Source organism: Alosa sapidissima, chromosome 9 (genome assembly GCF_018492685.1).
Source record: "Alosa sapidissima isolate fAloSap1 chromosome 9, fAloSap1.pri, whole genome shotgun sequence".
NCBI lineage: Eukaryota > Metazoa > Chordata > Actinopteri > Clupeiformes > Clupeidae > Alosa > Alosa sapidissima.
Genome location: NC_055965.1, coordinates 8,158,867 through 8,176,140, shown reverse-complemented (window position 1 = coordinate 8,176,140; position 17,274 = coordinate 8,158,867). Strand labels below are relative to the sequence as shown.

The 17,274-nt window shown below is 45.9% G+C and overlaps 1 protein-coding gene across 4 annotated transcripts; it reads right to left on the bottom strand.

The window, feature by feature from the left end:
* Nucleotides 1-6,148: 6,148 nt before the first annotated feature.
* c1qtnf6b (C1q and TNF related 6b) lies at nucleotides 6,149-15,794 on the bottom strand. Of its 4 annotated transcripts, none has more exons than XM_042105586.1 (3): nucleotides 15,471-15,794; nucleotides 11,902-12,124; nucleotides 6,149-9,339 (listed from the first exon to the last, which is right to left on the bottom strand). In XM_042105586.1, exons 2-3 carry the CDS (start codon nucleotides 12,113-12,115, stop codon nucleotides 8,795-8,797), a joined length of 759 nt encoding a protein of 252 aa, XP_041961520.1. In that variant the 5' UTR covers nucleotides 12,116-12,124; nucleotides 15,471-15,794; the 3' UTR covers nucleotides 6,149-8,794. The 4 variants fall into 4 exon arrangements, with proteins under 4 accessions (XP_041961520.1, XP_041961521.1, XP_041961522.1 ...); XM_042105587.1 differs by lacking the exon at nucleotides 15,471-15,794 and adding an exon at nucleotides 12,642-12,797; XM_042105588.1 differs by lacking the exon at nucleotides 15,471-15,794 and adding an exon at nucleotides 12,505-12,587.
* Between the last annotated feature and the right edge of the window lie 1,480 nt (nucleotides 15,795-17,274).

The window sequence follows — 17,274 nt, the reverse complement described above, 5'->3', positions numbered from 1 at the left end:
TCTAATTTATTGCTACTCCTTGGTGTGCAAAGGGAAGGACTGATGAGTAAAACCGTACGCCACGCTCACACAGGAGGAACCTGTGAGAAACTAAAACTTAAACTGAATGTGGGTGGAGGACTGACTGGGTGCCCTCTGAGAAATCTGTGGGCTCAGCTGACCCCTTCCTCACACACACCCACACACACACACACACACACACACACACACACACACATGGCAGTGCTGCGATGCTCATCACCTGCCAAAATCTCCCAGTCTCACTAATCACTGCTACGCACGGCCATCTTGTATGCTGATGTTACTGAATTGTATGCACTTACCTTTCTTTGGTTTGTTTGATTGTTTTGATTGTTTACTGCAATAATCATTTCAGCGACCGAGGCTCTCATCCCATCCACCCTACCCATCCGCCTACTCGCACGTGCTCAGTCTAGCCCACGTAGCCTACATGACAAACGTTTGCCTTCACCAACACATGTGAGCACGTTCCGAGTGTCACCCACTTGGCCGTGTGAGGAGAGGGGGTTTTGAAGGGGTGGGGGAGGTGGGTGTTGGGTGCAAGGTGTCGCTCTAGGATGCCGTGTCATAGGCTGATCAAGAGGCCCGAGAGAGAAGCACCAGGTGCCTTATGCTGACTCAGAACAGATCAAAGGGAGTACTGACGTCTGTGTGCGCTGTGCGACAGATGGACGTGCACCCACACACACACACACAAACACACACTCACAAACACATTCATGCATACCCACACACACACACACACACACATGCATGCATTCGCAGAGCACCTGGGCACAGACCATTGTGTTACGTGTGTGTGTGTATATGTGTGCTTGTTTGTGTGTGTGAGTGAGTTTAACCCATCTCTAGAATTACACCATGGGCTACACACACACACACAGTCACACACTCCATTGTTCCTTTGAGTGACAGGGCCATCGGCACCATACCTGCTGGCAGGGAGGACAGGTACAGGAGACGGCCTGAGCTCTTCTCCCTGGGCAGGTTGCATTGTGACTGAACAGTAGAGACAGAATGAGATGTCTAGTTCTGAACCACGACATAAAGGCACTGTGTCTATATATCTATATAAGATATGAAACCACTTCCATATCTTTTTTTTAAATATGTATACTTTTATGTTTTGTGTATTGATTTGCATTTGACTATGCTCTTGTTAATGCCGCTTAATACAGATATGGTTTTAATTTACATTATATGTTGTATATTCCATTTTTAGTTGTGAGTTCAACTGTTATTTTTTTAAAGATGTAATTATAATTTGTTTTTGTTTGATTTGCAAACAAGGCAGCTTTTTTTATTATTGTTTTAGCCCTTACCGTTCCGGCCTTCATTTTTAAAACTATCTCCTCATGAACTCTGATACCTCTTACATCTCCCAGTGAGGAGAGGGCAGAAGGATTCCCCTGAGATCAGACAAGCTTGGAGGAGATGAGCAGAGGGGCTGGGTAGAGAGAGAGAGAGAGAGAGAGAGGGAGAGAGAGAGAGACTTTAATCCTCTGCTCTTTGTCCATTTCTGGAGGAGTGGCGTTGCACTTGCGTCTTTTTCTAGCGTTGTCAAAAAAAGAGGCGGTTCATACAATCAGCTATAATTCTCTGGCTTATCATCAAGCTTTTTCTTTTACATACACATAAACACATATACACACCACCTATGATTTTAGCATAACTTGATTTTTTCTTATCAATCTGGTTTCTGTTTTCTTTTTGATATGATACACAGTTTACATCCCAAAAGTAATATTCCTATCAAGCTTACAGCATCTCGGTAGGTAAAAATAAAATGCTGTTTTCAACCCATGCGCTTGTGGGAGTGAATGCTGCAACATTCACATTTTATGGTTTCCATGGCCAACACCCTTTTGAGAGAAAACCATTGTTTTTTGGAGTGGTCATTCACAACTGCAGCCACTAGGGGGCGCTAGGTCCTTCAGAGGTTTTTTTATGCCTGCTGATTCACATCTGAGACCTTCAGCCTCTTTTTATACTTTCTAATACACCATCATGACCCATGTATGGATGAACCTTGCTGCTGGGAGTATAGCAGTTCACAGGGCAACGTTTTTAATGTGTACAAAGAGATTGGATGAATGGCATGCCTGGTCTCTGTATTTTCACAAGTAGGAAAACCGTCCATTGTTTTCTGAGAAGGACTGACAGTAGTGGAGTGGTGCGTGGCACGGATTTTGCCGATCCCGCTCTCATCCAGATTATCACTCTGTGTGCAGTCCACACATCTGCACGCCAGTCAGCACGCTTCCTTAAAGCCTTCCCATAATGCCCTCATTTAATGCCGTGTCCATCCCTACATTCTGCCATCCGTCCATCTCTTCACTGAAGCGTCTCGCAGTGTTGGCACACTTTGAGGTTAGAGTTTAAACTCCTCAGTGTTACGCCTAGAGCACCACCACAGCCACACACACACACACACATACACAGTCTTATGCTCTCAGCATCCAGGCACTCAAGCAATTAAAGTGCCACTGCATTTTGTCTGCTTGAACTGGCTTACACTGCTAGATTCATGCCTCTGAATCTAGCAGCTTACTCCCCCCCCCCCCCCCCTCCTGAAGCATTTTCTCCTCACGTTTATTTTTTTTTTATTATTATTATTTTTATTTTTTCATTCGATAGCCAATAACCTCACACCCATTCAATGCCACACCATGCTCTGTCACAATGCACTGATTGCTGATTGTAAAACAATATGTTTTATATTGTTTATCGACGAGAAGGTTGTTTTTATCCCCCCCCCAAAATAGGAGATGGTTGGGGTGGCCCGATGGGTTTTTGGCACTGGTCTTGTTTAGAAGGGAAAGGAGGTCTGGTGGTTTGGTAGCGACTCCAGTGTGGCCTGTTGTAGGTCAGAGGACGGACACTCTATCCTGTGGAAACGAGGGAAAATTACAGATGTGGGAAGGGAGGGATGTTCTTTAAAAAAAAGAGAAATATTTTTCTCTACTATTGGTAACAATAAAGAGTGTACATTTCTGAGTTATATAAAAAAAGCTTTTTTTCTGTATATGAATGGCTGTATGTTAACCTTAAAAAATAATTCTATGGCAAAGAAATATAATAAATTAATTTTAAAATTTTACCATGTAGTTGGCTTTGTGTGTTGTTGTTTTTTTTGTTGGCATTTTTGCACCATACACACTGCACCATATTTTTCACGTCATCCCAGAGAAGTGAACCCTTCTCTTTAGTAACATTCGGTGAAGGTCACTGTTGTCACTGATGTTTGGCACCAAGGCCATCATTTTGCATCAGGTCTTTTAAAACAGCTCTTTAAATAAAGAAGAAAAAAACAGCTCTTTGATCAGTACTTTTATATAGAAGTGTAAAATTGCAAAAACCTACTCATGACCTTTTCATTCAGTCCGAGTCCAATCATCAGTGACCAAGGAGAAGATTATTAAACTGCTCCAATCAATTGATTGCTTCTCTGCAATTACTCTGTAGTCTGACGGTTGGTGCGCCATATGAAGTGTCGCTATTCCACATAGGTAATGTGGAATCAATATGTCATCTCAGCTATTTTAACAAGCCGTGACACAAGATGGACTATACTGAAATCTGCCGATCAATTAATGACAACCTTGTGACTAAACTAGCAGAGCCATGAGGTAAATGTGCAAGTGTCCGCTGGATAAATAAATAGTCTCCATGTGTCACCGTGAGTCATTTGTGTGTGATGTATGACACACTCAGAATGCACCAGAGGGCAGCATAGTGAACTATGCTGATGGAGACGCCATGCTGTGGGAGGTCACTGGTGGGGTACAACATTGATTTCATCGTCTTGCTAATGCTGGTGATGAGTCTGTCATTTTGCCCTCAGAGGGTCCCATCTGCCAGTAATTATCTAGACGAGTAGAACAGTGGGGCTATCATCAGTTGCATTAAATAAGCAGATAGGCATGAGCTCACCAATTATATGCATCAAATACTTATATGGCAACAGCATCCACTGGGAGTGAAGTGTTATGAGGATCTTAGCATCCTCCGACGGATGTGGAGGAGATGGAGGTGCCATGCTGCTTGCCCTTGTGTGTGTGTGTGTGTGTGTGTGTGTGTGTGCTGAAAACTAGGACACTGGTAGAAATAGCAGCAGGGCCCTCATGGATGAGAAACACTCCCCTTGGTCCTCACTGGACCATGCAGGCCACCATTGTTGGCTGAACACAGAGTGTCCTTAGCCGGAGCCATCGAGGTCAGGCTGAAACCAAAGAGGACCTTGGTGGAACCACGCCAATCAGGGCCACAAAAGCCCCTGGAATTTGTGTTATGTGCCTCTTGGCACAGGAGTGCCGGCGGCTCCTCAGGAATGGCAGAAAATAACGCCTCTGGTCCTCCACACTAACCAGCAGGGCCTGGAAGAGTGTGTGCTGCTTATGGGAGGGTTTTGTGTTTCTTTTCTCACCAGTATTTTTCTCATTCCTGCTCCTCCGTTTATCCCCTTTCTAGAGGGTGGGCTCGCATGCCTCCCGACGACTCTTTGTTGGGCCTTCGATTCTAAATCCCTCCCCCGGCATGGATGCATTTCCTCCTTTTCTTTCTCTCTCGCTCTCTCTCTCTCTCTCTCTCGCTCTCTCTCTCTCTCTCTCTCTCTCTCGCTCTCTCTCTTCCCTAATTCATCCAGCAGGATCGTTTGCTCACTTCAAAGGGATGGGTGTGAGATGGCTTGGAGAGCGGGGACCCCCTGATAACGTGACTCTTTTCAGCCGCTCCCTCCCTCCCTCCATCCCTTCCTCCCTCCCTCCCTCCCCCAGGAGCCAGCTCATCTCTCTCCCTCCACCACCCTCACTCCATAATTACTTTTCCCCTCTTTTACAACATGATTTCACACAGAGCCGCTCTTTCAATGGAGCAGGAGTGGAAATTAAAGGCCACACACACACACACACACACACACAGAGAATGTGATTTACAAATGGCCTAACACCCATATCCATCATTCTCAGACCGACCTTTCCATGTATTTCAAACTAGATGTTGAACCACCAACGATTAAGCATAAACATTATTGAAATCGTCAAATCAATTGGCAGTTTCAATGTCATTATGTATCTTAACACCTAATGTGTGATATAATGCTCGTATGTTTGTGACAGTGGTGCACTGTAAGCCATGTGAATTGTCACTGTAAAAGTGTAATCAATATGCTGTCCCAGCTGGAAGCGCCGCTCTGGCTAACAGTATGTGGGCCTCATATAAACGGAGCTTTTCCGGCAGCTGGTCTGAAATAATATTAACAAGGGAGTGAGTACATAGAACCAGAGGGGGTAATGAATTAGTGATGCCCATGTAAACACAGATGGAGGGATCCGGAGAAAGAACAAGATCAGAACGCGTTGTGTGCGCACACATGCACACAAACACACTTTACTGCACGCACAAAGCATACCCTATCACACACAAACACACTTTACTGCAGCACAAAGCATACCCTACCACACACAAACACACTTTACTGCACGCACAAAGCATACCCTACCACACACACACACACACAGACACACTTTACTGCACGCACAAAGCATAGCCTAACACACACACAAAACATACCCTACCACACACACACACACACACACACATGCACGCGCATGAACACACTCCTCTCTCGGTTTATTGTCCTTGCAGAATGCAGCTTAAGAGTCCTGCCTCCTGGGTGGGGTTAGGGCCTCCGCTGCGCTTCCCACTCTATCATTATCTGCAGTGGTGGAGACACACTGTGGGGGGAAGGACAAAGAGTTCAGGGGACGTTGTGGGAATGTTTACGGGACGTTTCCCCGCGTAGGCTGTGTCCGTGAGTGCGTGCCTCTGGGGAGTCTGGATGGTGTCCTTGGCTCTGGCGACAGGGCCGGGATATTTTTACTCTGGGGACACACTGAGGCGAGCGCAGGGAGGTCAGGCACAGGGAGCGCAAGAACAGAACGCTCCTGGATATCCGTACACACGCACACACACACACACACACACACACACACACACACACACACACACACACACACACACACACACACACACACACACACATACAACACACACAACACACACACACAAAACACCATACCACACACACAAACTCCCCAAACTGGTACAGATTCACCACTCCAAAAAGTTGATCTCACATTGCTGTTTTTAATAAGAACAGAACAGAAAAAAAGTAATAATTGTTCTAGACAGCACAAACACAGACATTTCTGTTCACATAGAAAATTAATGCAGGTTTACTTGTAAACAAAAGATTGAACACCTGTCTTTCTAATTTAAGCACCAAATGTGTTTTTTTTTTTGTCAAACAGCATCATAAATCTGATCACTGAATCATTGTTATGCCCCATTTCTCAAACACGCCACACAATTACATCACCTATGCACACTGTTTTGCCCAGCACCCGTAACTCATTATCAAATTTATACAACAACCTCCATCTTGTTTACAACCATCGAGCAGTTTGCCTGCAAGGTCATTCTCACAGAGGCTGCAGGCCTGGATTCTACAGAGACATCTTGCCAGCTCGAGTTATTACTTTATTAGCTTTTAAGTAGTATGTTCTCACCCCAAACACTTTCATAAACATTTTATAAGGAAATGTGGTCATATCAACAAAAAAACAGTAAAAAGCCTCAGCTCCCTGTGTGCTGTAAGGATATGTGGTTCAGAAGCCAAGGTTGCGACCTTGTGCTGTCCAGTCCATCCCAAGGACTCTAAAACTCCTATATATCACCTTGGCCTCACTCCTGGGCCTGAACTAGCGGACCGCACAGATGACTGAGTCTATCTGCCCTTTGCGTGGGTTAACAGCTGTAATTAGCTTTAAGCGTTTGTGTTGGCAACCTCGACCCAGGGGCTGTAAAATCCCCTCTTCTACAGCGAAAGCCAAGAAAGCGCTGTTCCTTCTGGCTGAGGGTCAGTGAGGTGACCTGCTAAAAAATGGGCTTAAGAAATAGGAAATATAGCAACTCCTAATAATTCACTGGACGCCCTGTGTTCACCAAGTTTGTATGCATGGTGTAGATACTGTTAGGACACATTTTAAATGGCGTGATATAAAATATAATAGATTTGACATGTTATGTGTATATTCAACTTTTTCACTTTTTAAATCTGCTTATTGGCCCTAGTTTTGTCTTATTCACCTGTTTAAATCTACTCTTTCTTCATTCATCACCCCCTCCTCTCTCCTGTCCTCCTTTCCAAAAACATGCGTCCACCAGGTCTGGATGCAATTAGGGCTGAACCAACACAATCCCCCAGCTTCCTGTTTAAAATTTTTTACCCAAACAGCCCAGGGCTGTCGGCATCTTCTGAGAACCCGCACGCGGGTGGGCAGCATGGCATTCGCTCTCAGTCACAATCCGTCAACTCGGGGACGAGGCCCTTTTTATGACCCATCTCATCACTCTGCCTCACTTGAAATAATGGCCGATGCATCTTCATTTGTTTTGTGCCAAATTAGGACTAATTTTTATGACTGATTTTATAGTGCACTGTGATAACCAGGGATTTTATAGGATCTGACTGTAAAGCAAAGCTGCAGTTGTGTTGCTAATTGGACAACTTTTGTTTGTTTGTTTTTTTCATGACCATCAACCATCTCAGTACTTTCAGTACTGTAGTTAAGCTACACTGTGTCTAAGAGGATTTTTGTATCATCCTTTTTTTGGCATTTTTTGGCGCCCTCAATGCATTCTCTTTGTGTACACAAAATGGCAGATGTGCTCTGTTCTGTGGACCTTCGCTGCTACGGTCTGCCGTAGTCTGTTTATTCCTCGTAATCTATGGTCTTGACTTCAACTCCTCCGTGAGCGTCTGAAACACTGATTAGCAGTAAAACAAGCGCACAGCACAACACAACAAACAAACTCGCTTGGCCAAATTGTGTGTGTTTTCCATCCAAGGCCTGTCACGGCCGTGGCCCCAGCGTCTGGGATATGTGTGCTAATAGCAGGGGTACTGAGCTGGCCAGCTGGCACCGACTGGTGGGGCCAACACATGGAGGCCCCCCCCCCCCCCCCCTTCGCTCTCCCTCTCGGCTGGCAAGATACAAAGCCCAGGGCTCTGGGGAGCAAACTAACGATCCACCAGGAGGCCCCCCGCCTGGTCACCTCTGGACGACAGACTCCACCTGCCGCACCCTGAGAGCTCTCTGGCCTGAGGGACCAGGGGCCAATTAAGGTGAGAAGGAGCTGCTGCATGGCTGTTTTCTCTCTCTCTCACACACACACAGACACACACACACACTCTCACACATTCTTCTCTGTCTTTCTTTCAGTGAGGGCGTGCATGCCGTTTGAACGAGGCAGCAACAGTTTTGAGTCCGTTCCAGGAAAAGAAAAGCTATCAACGCTGAGAAACTAGACATGCCGCACCGCAGCTTTGAGACTTTAAAACACTCGAAACAGTTTCATGGCTTGATAATAAGTCGATATTTAGCATAGTCCATTTTTTGTTCTCCTGAAGGCACCATATTGTACGTCTACATTTCTATACAGCTCTTCATCGTGGAGGGATTGATGTTGTTGCAGGTAGTGTGCTTAAAATGTGCAACAGCAGTAGTGCTTTGTCGTCGCAACCTCTCCCCTTCTTTGCCAACCTCTCGTCAACATCACCAGCGGTCCTCACGCGACTCTTGGATGCCACAACTTACTTCCCTGAGAGGAATTTAGGCAAGCAAAAAAAAACAAGAAAAAAAAAAAAAAACAACAAACAAACAACGCAACAAAAACAACAAAAGCGTCCCGTCTCGTCTCCGTCCTCCGTTTAGGTACTGGGCGCCACCAGGTATCCGTTGAAGGTGATGTAGACGTCCACGTCGTCGCTGTAGATGGCGTTCTCGCGCTCGCGCTTGTACAGCCGTACCCACACCTCGTCGTTGAGCGCCAGCGTGAGCATGACGCTCTGGCTCTGCATGATGGAGCGCTCGCTGGGCTGCGCGTACAGGATCACCTGCTCGCGGTCGTTGTGCATCAGGTGCAGGTAGGTCTCCTTGAAGTTCCATGTGTGGATGTTGACGTTGAAGAAGTAGACGCCGGGCACGAAGCAGTAGAACTTGCCCTTAAACATGTTGAAGTGCTCCTCGGGGTTGACGAAGACCGTGTCGAAGACCAGCGCCGTGTAGTAGTCCACGCTGTGCAGTGCCTTGCGCCGGCCCACCGAGAAGTAGGAGTTCTGGGTCTTGCAGGGGTCGCCGGGCGTGCCCGCCTGGCCCTTGGGCCCCTTGTGGCCCGCGGGGCCCCTGGAGCCGGGGGGGCCCTCTGCTCCGGCCTTCCCTGGAGTACCTCGCTCCCCACGGTCCCCTTTATCTCCTTCAGAGAGAGAGAGATGGAGAGATGGGGAGAGAGAGAGAGAGAGAGAGAGAGAGAGAGAGAGAGAGAGAGAGAGAGAGAGAGAGAGAGAGAGAGAGAGAGATGTGGGGAGAGCATGTGTGAGAAGCTTACAACGAGAGAGAAAATACGCTTACAACGGATATAACAGACACGCAGAGCACATCATGACTGGGCCGGTCAGGTTAAATAGTTGTAATGGTTCCAGTAGATGGAGTCATGGTGTACCAAACTCAAGGACTGGAACACAAATGTAGGTCACTGGACAAAAGCACCAAAAAGCCACATTCTTCTAGTGCTATGACCAGTTTCTGTGCAAACACCCTAATGCGTCCCCTCTGCACACTGAGCGACTGGGAGTTTGGTCTTGTTTTGTTTACCTTATTTGAACCAAACCTTCTGTAGTCCAAGTGCATGACCCAGCAGGTCCATACCTATTCAGAAGCTTTCACACACCAAAAGGATTACATTTCACTTCTATGAGTCACACTAGGATAGGATTCCTGTGCCTGGTTCTGACTCTAGCTGTGGATACGCTGTGGATACGATTCAAGACGCTCTTTGAAAACTGAAAACTGCTGCTCCACCCGTTTCGGTGGGCTGACGGCTGGTCTCTGGCAAGGTGGCCAAAGGCAGCGCTTTGCTGTGGCTTGGTGCTTGACCCCTCTGCTGAGGACTACAGTTAGAGCAGCACAGTGTGTTTGTCCATTAATCACAGACATGAAACACACACACACACACACACACACACACACACACACACACACACACACACACACTCATTCTCTGTTTTACTCTGCCTTATCTCTTGTTCTGTCCCTCCCTCTCTTTTACACACACACGCACACACACACACACACGCACACACACACACACACACACACACACACACACACACACACACACGCAGAGAGAGACACACACATGCACATAGTGTTCTGCCACATAAGCAAGTTCTGTGCCAGAATTATACTCCTGAAGGATGACTTTCTTCGCCTTACAAAAGGAATTCTGCTTAATTAATTCTGCTTTGCAATGAAAGGGAAAAGCAGGGCAGTGCAGATTTAACAAACAGCCCTTTCGCTGCCAAAGGTTATTTTTTGCCAAAGCAGCATAAATCTATGCTTTATGAGCCAAACGATTTGAGTTTGTTTGTTTGGATCAGATGGCAGATCTCATACTTTGAATCACACACTTCAACAGCTTAATTACATTCTGATCTGGAATCATAGTCCACTACAGTAATTTGACATGAGCTTCTCTTTGACTCCCACGTTGCATGGTAATCTGAAGGGAGACTAAAAAGGACATCTGGCCAGAGGGGTTTCTGAGGAGATAAGATAAGAAACTCTCAGCGGTGTGGACCCATCAGGGAGGGACGATACTGTTGACTCATCTCCAGGACTATTTTGAGGACTGGGCTGCAATACTGACCATGTGAGTTTTACTCTGCAACAGTCCATGTCTTCTTGTCATGGGATTGGACAGAAAAAAAGCTTCTATCCAATGAGATTTACATTTTCTCTGGGCCTATGGAGATTTATAATTGCTCTAGGCCTATGGAGATTTATATTTTCTCTGGGCCTAACGTCTCTGTGGAACTGTGTGCGGCTATACAGGATATTGTGTAGTGATTTCTCTCTCACTTGCCTTGCAATTCGGTAGAGCAGGATAGCATACCAGATGTAAAACAATGATGGCAATCCTTGACATTATAGAGCGCTTTAAGGAGGTTCAGATGTTGGCTCATGATTTTTATGCTCCTCTCTGTGACATATCATACGTCTCATGCTGTTCTCATTAGGACACATCTACAGCTGGCTTATTAGCCATTATACTAGACGCCAAGGCTGTATATAGAGGGTTTTCATTGGACCATAGAATTGGACAAGAATGTGTATTGTGTCTATTGTGTATAAGCTACATGTGGCGCTGTGCCCACCTTCTTTGCTATGGAACACGTGTGATGTGGTATAAAGTGGGTATTCCACCCGTCATGTGGTGTGGAACATAAAGAAACTATCAGTGGTCTCAGGTCAGTTTAAGCAAAGAATCAGCAACTGTAGCACTTAGAATAAATGCAAAAACTAAGCAAAACAAAAGTGAGTAACACAACATTCATTCTGAGAATAAAAGAACAAGTAGATGAGATGTTATGCTTTAGACAACCACAGAATTGCACAGTCCCCAAACCATGATTTTTTTCAACACCGGCTAAAATGGTGCTCATTCTTTTTCTGAAACACTTCTTTATGCATATTTTTTACCATCTAGTCGAATGCAAGTCTAGTAAACAGATTGTGCGGTGCCCTATACATTGCAATGGCTAGTTGGTTTCATTTGGACTGACTGGAGATCCTGCATTCTTTAGTGGCCTTGTGCTATTTCAGGACTCTCAGCAGAAATAATACAGTCCAGAGGTGAAATCATCCCCCTGCCGTCCGCATGGAAGAGCAGACAGCCCCGCTGCTCATCACTCGGCCGCACAGATGACCAGTAATGACAGGGCAGCACGGAGCACTTATCCCCTCCAGCCAGGCGTACCTTTGAGGATGGTCATGTTGATGAAGGTGCGGACCTCGGGCGCTTGGTGGAGGCCGGCAGAGCGCGGCGAGGAGGGGCTGTCGGGGGGGTCCAGGTGGTCGCAGCAGCGCCGGCAGTAGCGCACGGGGGGGCGCGAGGGGGACGGCACAGCGACCGCCACCACCACCGCCAGGGGGAGGAGCAACAGCACGGGCACAGGGAGTCCAGACATCATCGCACCTCACTAGGGGGACCAGAGAGAGGGAGAGGGAGAGAGGGAGGGATGAGAGGGATGAGAGAGATGAGCGAGGGATGAGAGAGAGAGAGGGATGGAGAGGGATGAGATGTTGTCCATGTTCTCATTGTTAATGTACAAATTGCTACACTGTTTTGTTTTATGTTTTGGCAATGCTGTACCTATGGCAAGCAACGTTGAATTGAATTGAACTGAGAGAGAGAGAGAGATAGAGAGAGAGAGAGAGAGAGAGAGAGAAATAGTGGGAGGGGGACGAGAGTGAGAGTGAAAGTGAAAGAAGGAACACTGAGTTAGTCAGCCAGTGTCAATGTCATTCCCTAAACACCAGGTGTGAGAATAAGACTGAAGCTCTATGTCTGGTGACAGACCTCTCAGTCATGGTATCACCACTGGAGATCACCACTAGTAGTCCATCAATTATTGAAGCTTTAATTTAGCAGCTGGCACGCGCCTCTTGTTGAAGGCCTGACTTGCACACACAAACACAGGGATTGAATGACTTAACTGAGCGGAGGCACCTGCCCAGACGCCCTGTATGGCCGACACAGAGACTAATTACTTAAGACATGTTTGGTGACAAGCCAAGTCTGCGTAAATGATTTGCGTGCCCGGTGCCCAAGTGAAAAGTCAGCGAGGGAGCGAGAGAGCATTAAAGGTAACGGGTGAGTCGGGGCCGTGCTGTGTTAGTCATCCAGCCAGGCTGTGTTATCCTTGGCAAGCTCTCGCTCTGCCTCTGTCCAGGCCTTTCAGGGGCATCACGTCATTATTCAACAATGGACCCTTTCAAGAGAGTTCCATTATCAGCATCATAGTTGGCCCCACAAGACTTCCTTTTTAACATTCCATATGTTATCTTAATGCAGAGGAAGTAGATTGGGGCCCAAATAGAATGTTCAAGCATTGTTTTTGTTTTTATTGTTGAAAGGGTCTATACAGCTTTTGAGAAACAACTAGTGGGTGGCACACCTGTCCTACTCCATAATGCTATATGTGTGATTGCTTGAGTGTTTACAGAGTTCCCTACTGGCCGTAGGGCAACATATGATTTGCCTGCGTACACAACTCCTAACCTACTTCACTCTAGGCAGAGACTTTCTAATGTGGAGACACAGCACTCAAAAAATACTCCATAGGAATGCATGGGGCTAGTTTGTCACGCCAATATGGCCGTTGTCTACACATATCCCACCCCTTCCCCGGCAAAACGTCGACATGTGAATACATTGAGCCAATCATGTGGTGTGATGTGATTGTGAATACATTGAGCCAATCATATGGTGTGTTGTGAAGACATCGTGCCAATCATGTGTTGTGATCTCGCCGCTGGAGCAAGATTGGTGTCTTGAAGCCTTGCGCACGCGCATTTCTGCCGAAATGGATTCCCTATGAGTGCCCAAAAAGCGTTGTCAAATGGCCGCCGAGTGGAGGGACTTGCCTAAAAGGACTTTGATCTAGGTAACTCAGCTGGTGTAACATATGACGTAATATAGCCCTTTTCCTTGTAACAATAATACATGTTTTAGACCTTGGCCTATCGCTTCATACACTCTCACCTCAACATTTAGAAGTCACCTCACAGATTCAGGGCACATTTTGTTGTCCTTCAGTGAACCTTTTTTAACTTAAAGCCACACCAAAGAACTTTCCCGCTGTAGCACGCACGCTATTTGTTTATCCAGCACCGGCTTTGCAAATAATGATGTCCACAGACAAGGTAGAATACTTTGCATGACTTATAAAAGCACGATGTATTGCGACATCAGATGCGAGTCAAATCTGTAGTTTCTTATGTCTCATTCCATCGAACTACATGATCCGCTACCTGATCTGGCAAACTTACATAGTGCGGTTATAGCCGATAGAGGGCCGCGAAGCGAATGCAGAATTGCCGTTCACCCTGTTACGAGTTGATGAACCACTGAAACGATTTTGTAAACATTATTTTAAGGTATAAAAAACTCTTTGGTGTTGCTTTAAAGTTTAAACTTAAAATTAAAACTACTATCTTTTGACCACTTTATTGCAGTTTATCATAATTGGTTTCAAGTAATTTGCATGGAGAGTGTATAGCTCACTTTTCCAGAATGCTAGAAAAGCCTGTAATGCTTAAAGAATGAGCTGAAACAGTGAAAATGTATGCCAGCAATGTTGCCTTAGCTCTGTTCTGCATGTGAAGTGGTTTGCATCACAAATGTGATGAGCAGAACGTAGCTGTTGACAAAATGTCTTATGGCCAAATAGCCAATAGACCGACATAATGAAGTTGTTTATTGTGGAAGAGTAGTCGGAACTCTTCATTAAGCTGTTTAGAGGAGCGCTCTATAGAGCGCGACTGGTGAATTACCGCCTCAGGTTTCACTGCTGACATTTATTGCCCCTTTCCTTCAATATTTAGCCAAGGGGCTGACTGGTCTGCTCAGAAACACATGCTGAGGGTTTAAACAGACAGTGAGTAATGTCAAGAGTGATACCCCACGGAGGAAATACCACTGTAAGACACCAACTTAGGCTGTGGAAAGTGGCCCATGGCTAGAGCCATGCAGTATTCTGGCTTTCATACTCTTTAGTTAAGACTGCATAAACCATGTGACTAACCTATATACGTTTATGCCTCAGACAGGATGTTTTACTGTCCTTTCCTTCGGTAAAAGTGTAGGCTATTGTTTAGTGGACATAACTGAAACAGAGAGCATGCGGAATGAATTCCCATAGTCACTGACTTGGTTGGAATGTATGCTTTCCAAATGACTACGTTTATTACGCTTACATTATTTTACGCTAACTTTACGCTATATATATATTCCTTGTTACATCATCTTCCCAACATCACCAAGAGCCATGCGTACTGGCTCGAAGTCTTGTTTGAAATAAAGTTTTTTTTTTATATCTATAAAAGTATGCCTAACTGATTATGCGTAACTATCCACGACGTTTTTGCAAGGCTTTCATACATCATGTCCACTGCCTCGCTATTACAATCGCATGTCTAGGATATACAAACACTAATATTTAGCTGTTTTAGTAAGTGCTACAATGAGCCACGTCCTCAACTATCAAAACTTGGCACACCTCATCGTACAGAACTGTTGCGGCATGCAATAACTCACAAACATTTGTAATGTGACTCACGCATATCGCATGCATCTTCTCTAACTGTGCTTTGAAATTCTGCTGGGTTGACAAAAGACAGATTTGTCCCTTTGCATGCACGATAATGATGGGAAGTTTCATTGTCTTTCGTCATTGATTCAACCAGATGAGTCCACTGACGTAAGACAATTGCCCCACATTTACTGTAACAGAATAAAAAAAAATCCACGGAATTACTGCCTACCTCAGAAGTTCTGCAGCTGCTCCGCGAACTGCCTTCGTGTCGATCAGCTGAGAGCTTCGGGCATGTATAGCGGCAAGGAAGTTTCTTTTTTCTCTCTCTCTCTCTCTCTCTCTCTCTCTCTCTCTCCGTTTTTCTTTTTCCTACTTCAATCTGATCCACCACGTTCTCCTCCTTCTCTCTGTAATTCAACCTCCCTCTCTAGTTTCTCTTGATTACTCCTTCATCTTTCAGGAGCTCTAAGTCACCCTTTCATTTCCCTTTAAAGCTGTTACTAAGCCCATAATATCTTTCTCTAAAAGTCAGACGTGTCAGTGGCAGGTGTTGATTTTTCCTGTCTCACGGATACCCCGGTAAAAAGCCTTGGCTTGCAACAATACCCGGAGGGCATTTTAAATCACTTTTTTTTTTATCAGAACATCCATCTAAAGAATACTCCTCCTACTCATATAACTAGGAAATAGATATTGTACCCTTTTCTGCCAGTGACAATGAAATACATCAATTATGACAGTTCCTTTTGCAGTTGGCTTTGATTGCTAATTGTAAAGTAGGAGATTTAGTGTAATCGGTACCAGCCTTGCTGTGGAAACAGGCAGAAATCCTCATTCTGCTTCGAATTAGGCTTGGGTGAGCCAACCGTGTCTCATGCACCCTCTCTGGCCAAAGGGGCGCATGCACAGATTTTAAATCGTTAATTAAGCGAAGGGAGCACGCCAGCTTCATAAATATCCACATTTATAAACAACACATGGCAAACTTGTGCAGCAGATTCCAATATCATGGTTGACTGGCTCGGGGGACCGTCATTGGTCACCCCTCCAGCTGCCCTCGGTGCTGGTCACACCATGGGATCAGATGGCCTGACACTGATGCTTCTCTCCGAAGGCAGTTGAACTTTGACCTGTCCGTGTCACAGTCTCTTCAGAGGGGTCAGTGGAAACGGTGGTTCGTACAGGTCTCTGGACGTTTGAACCAAGCATGCAGTATCCTTACACGTCAAGAAAAAACATTCTAAGCAGTAAGCAGTGGTCAACTCTCATTCCTGCCCACGTTCCCTTCACTTCGCCTCTCTTCAGTCTACATACACTCTGACTTCCCTTTTCCTGTTCTTTGGCCACCATCTCCCTTAGACTCTTCACATCTCACAGCATTCACTGCCTGTAGTCTGTAATCACTGAGACGGTGGTTGCTTTCATTTGACTCTTCTTCCTGTGGCAGAAGACTTACATTGGGAGACATACTTACTTACGTACTTCAGTGTAGGCCTGGGACAGATGAAAATACCTCAGGATGATCTCATGTGTGGTGAGTGCCTTGGAGATTTAGTGATGTCTCAGTATACTTACACCTGTGCAGCCCCACCCATCCTCGCTCAGAAATCACCCACAGGGTCCACTCCCCACTCCCCGTCCTCTTGGCCGTCTAGAGTTTGGGTAATGTTTAGTTTGGCTTGATCCCATTTCCAATTTTATCCTTTTAGGAAAAATGGGGGTGGGGGGGGGGGCCTGTTACAAAGCCAGGACAAGTTTCTCAAAACTCGCCTAATGCGCCATGACAACCCCATCGCTCAGAGATGGAACATCTGCAAACAACACCCATTTAGGTTGACATGCTAGACACAGCCTGACAAGGACAAGCGCTGCTCAGGGGCCAGATGTTAGTTAATTTCTGTTGGTGAGTGATTGCTCTGTGTGTGTGTGTGTGTGTGTGTGTGGGGGGGGGGGGGGGGGTGAAGTTATTGGAAACTTTCTCTGCCCCACCCCCCATCTCTCTGTTTTGGAATACTTCAGATGTATTGTACACT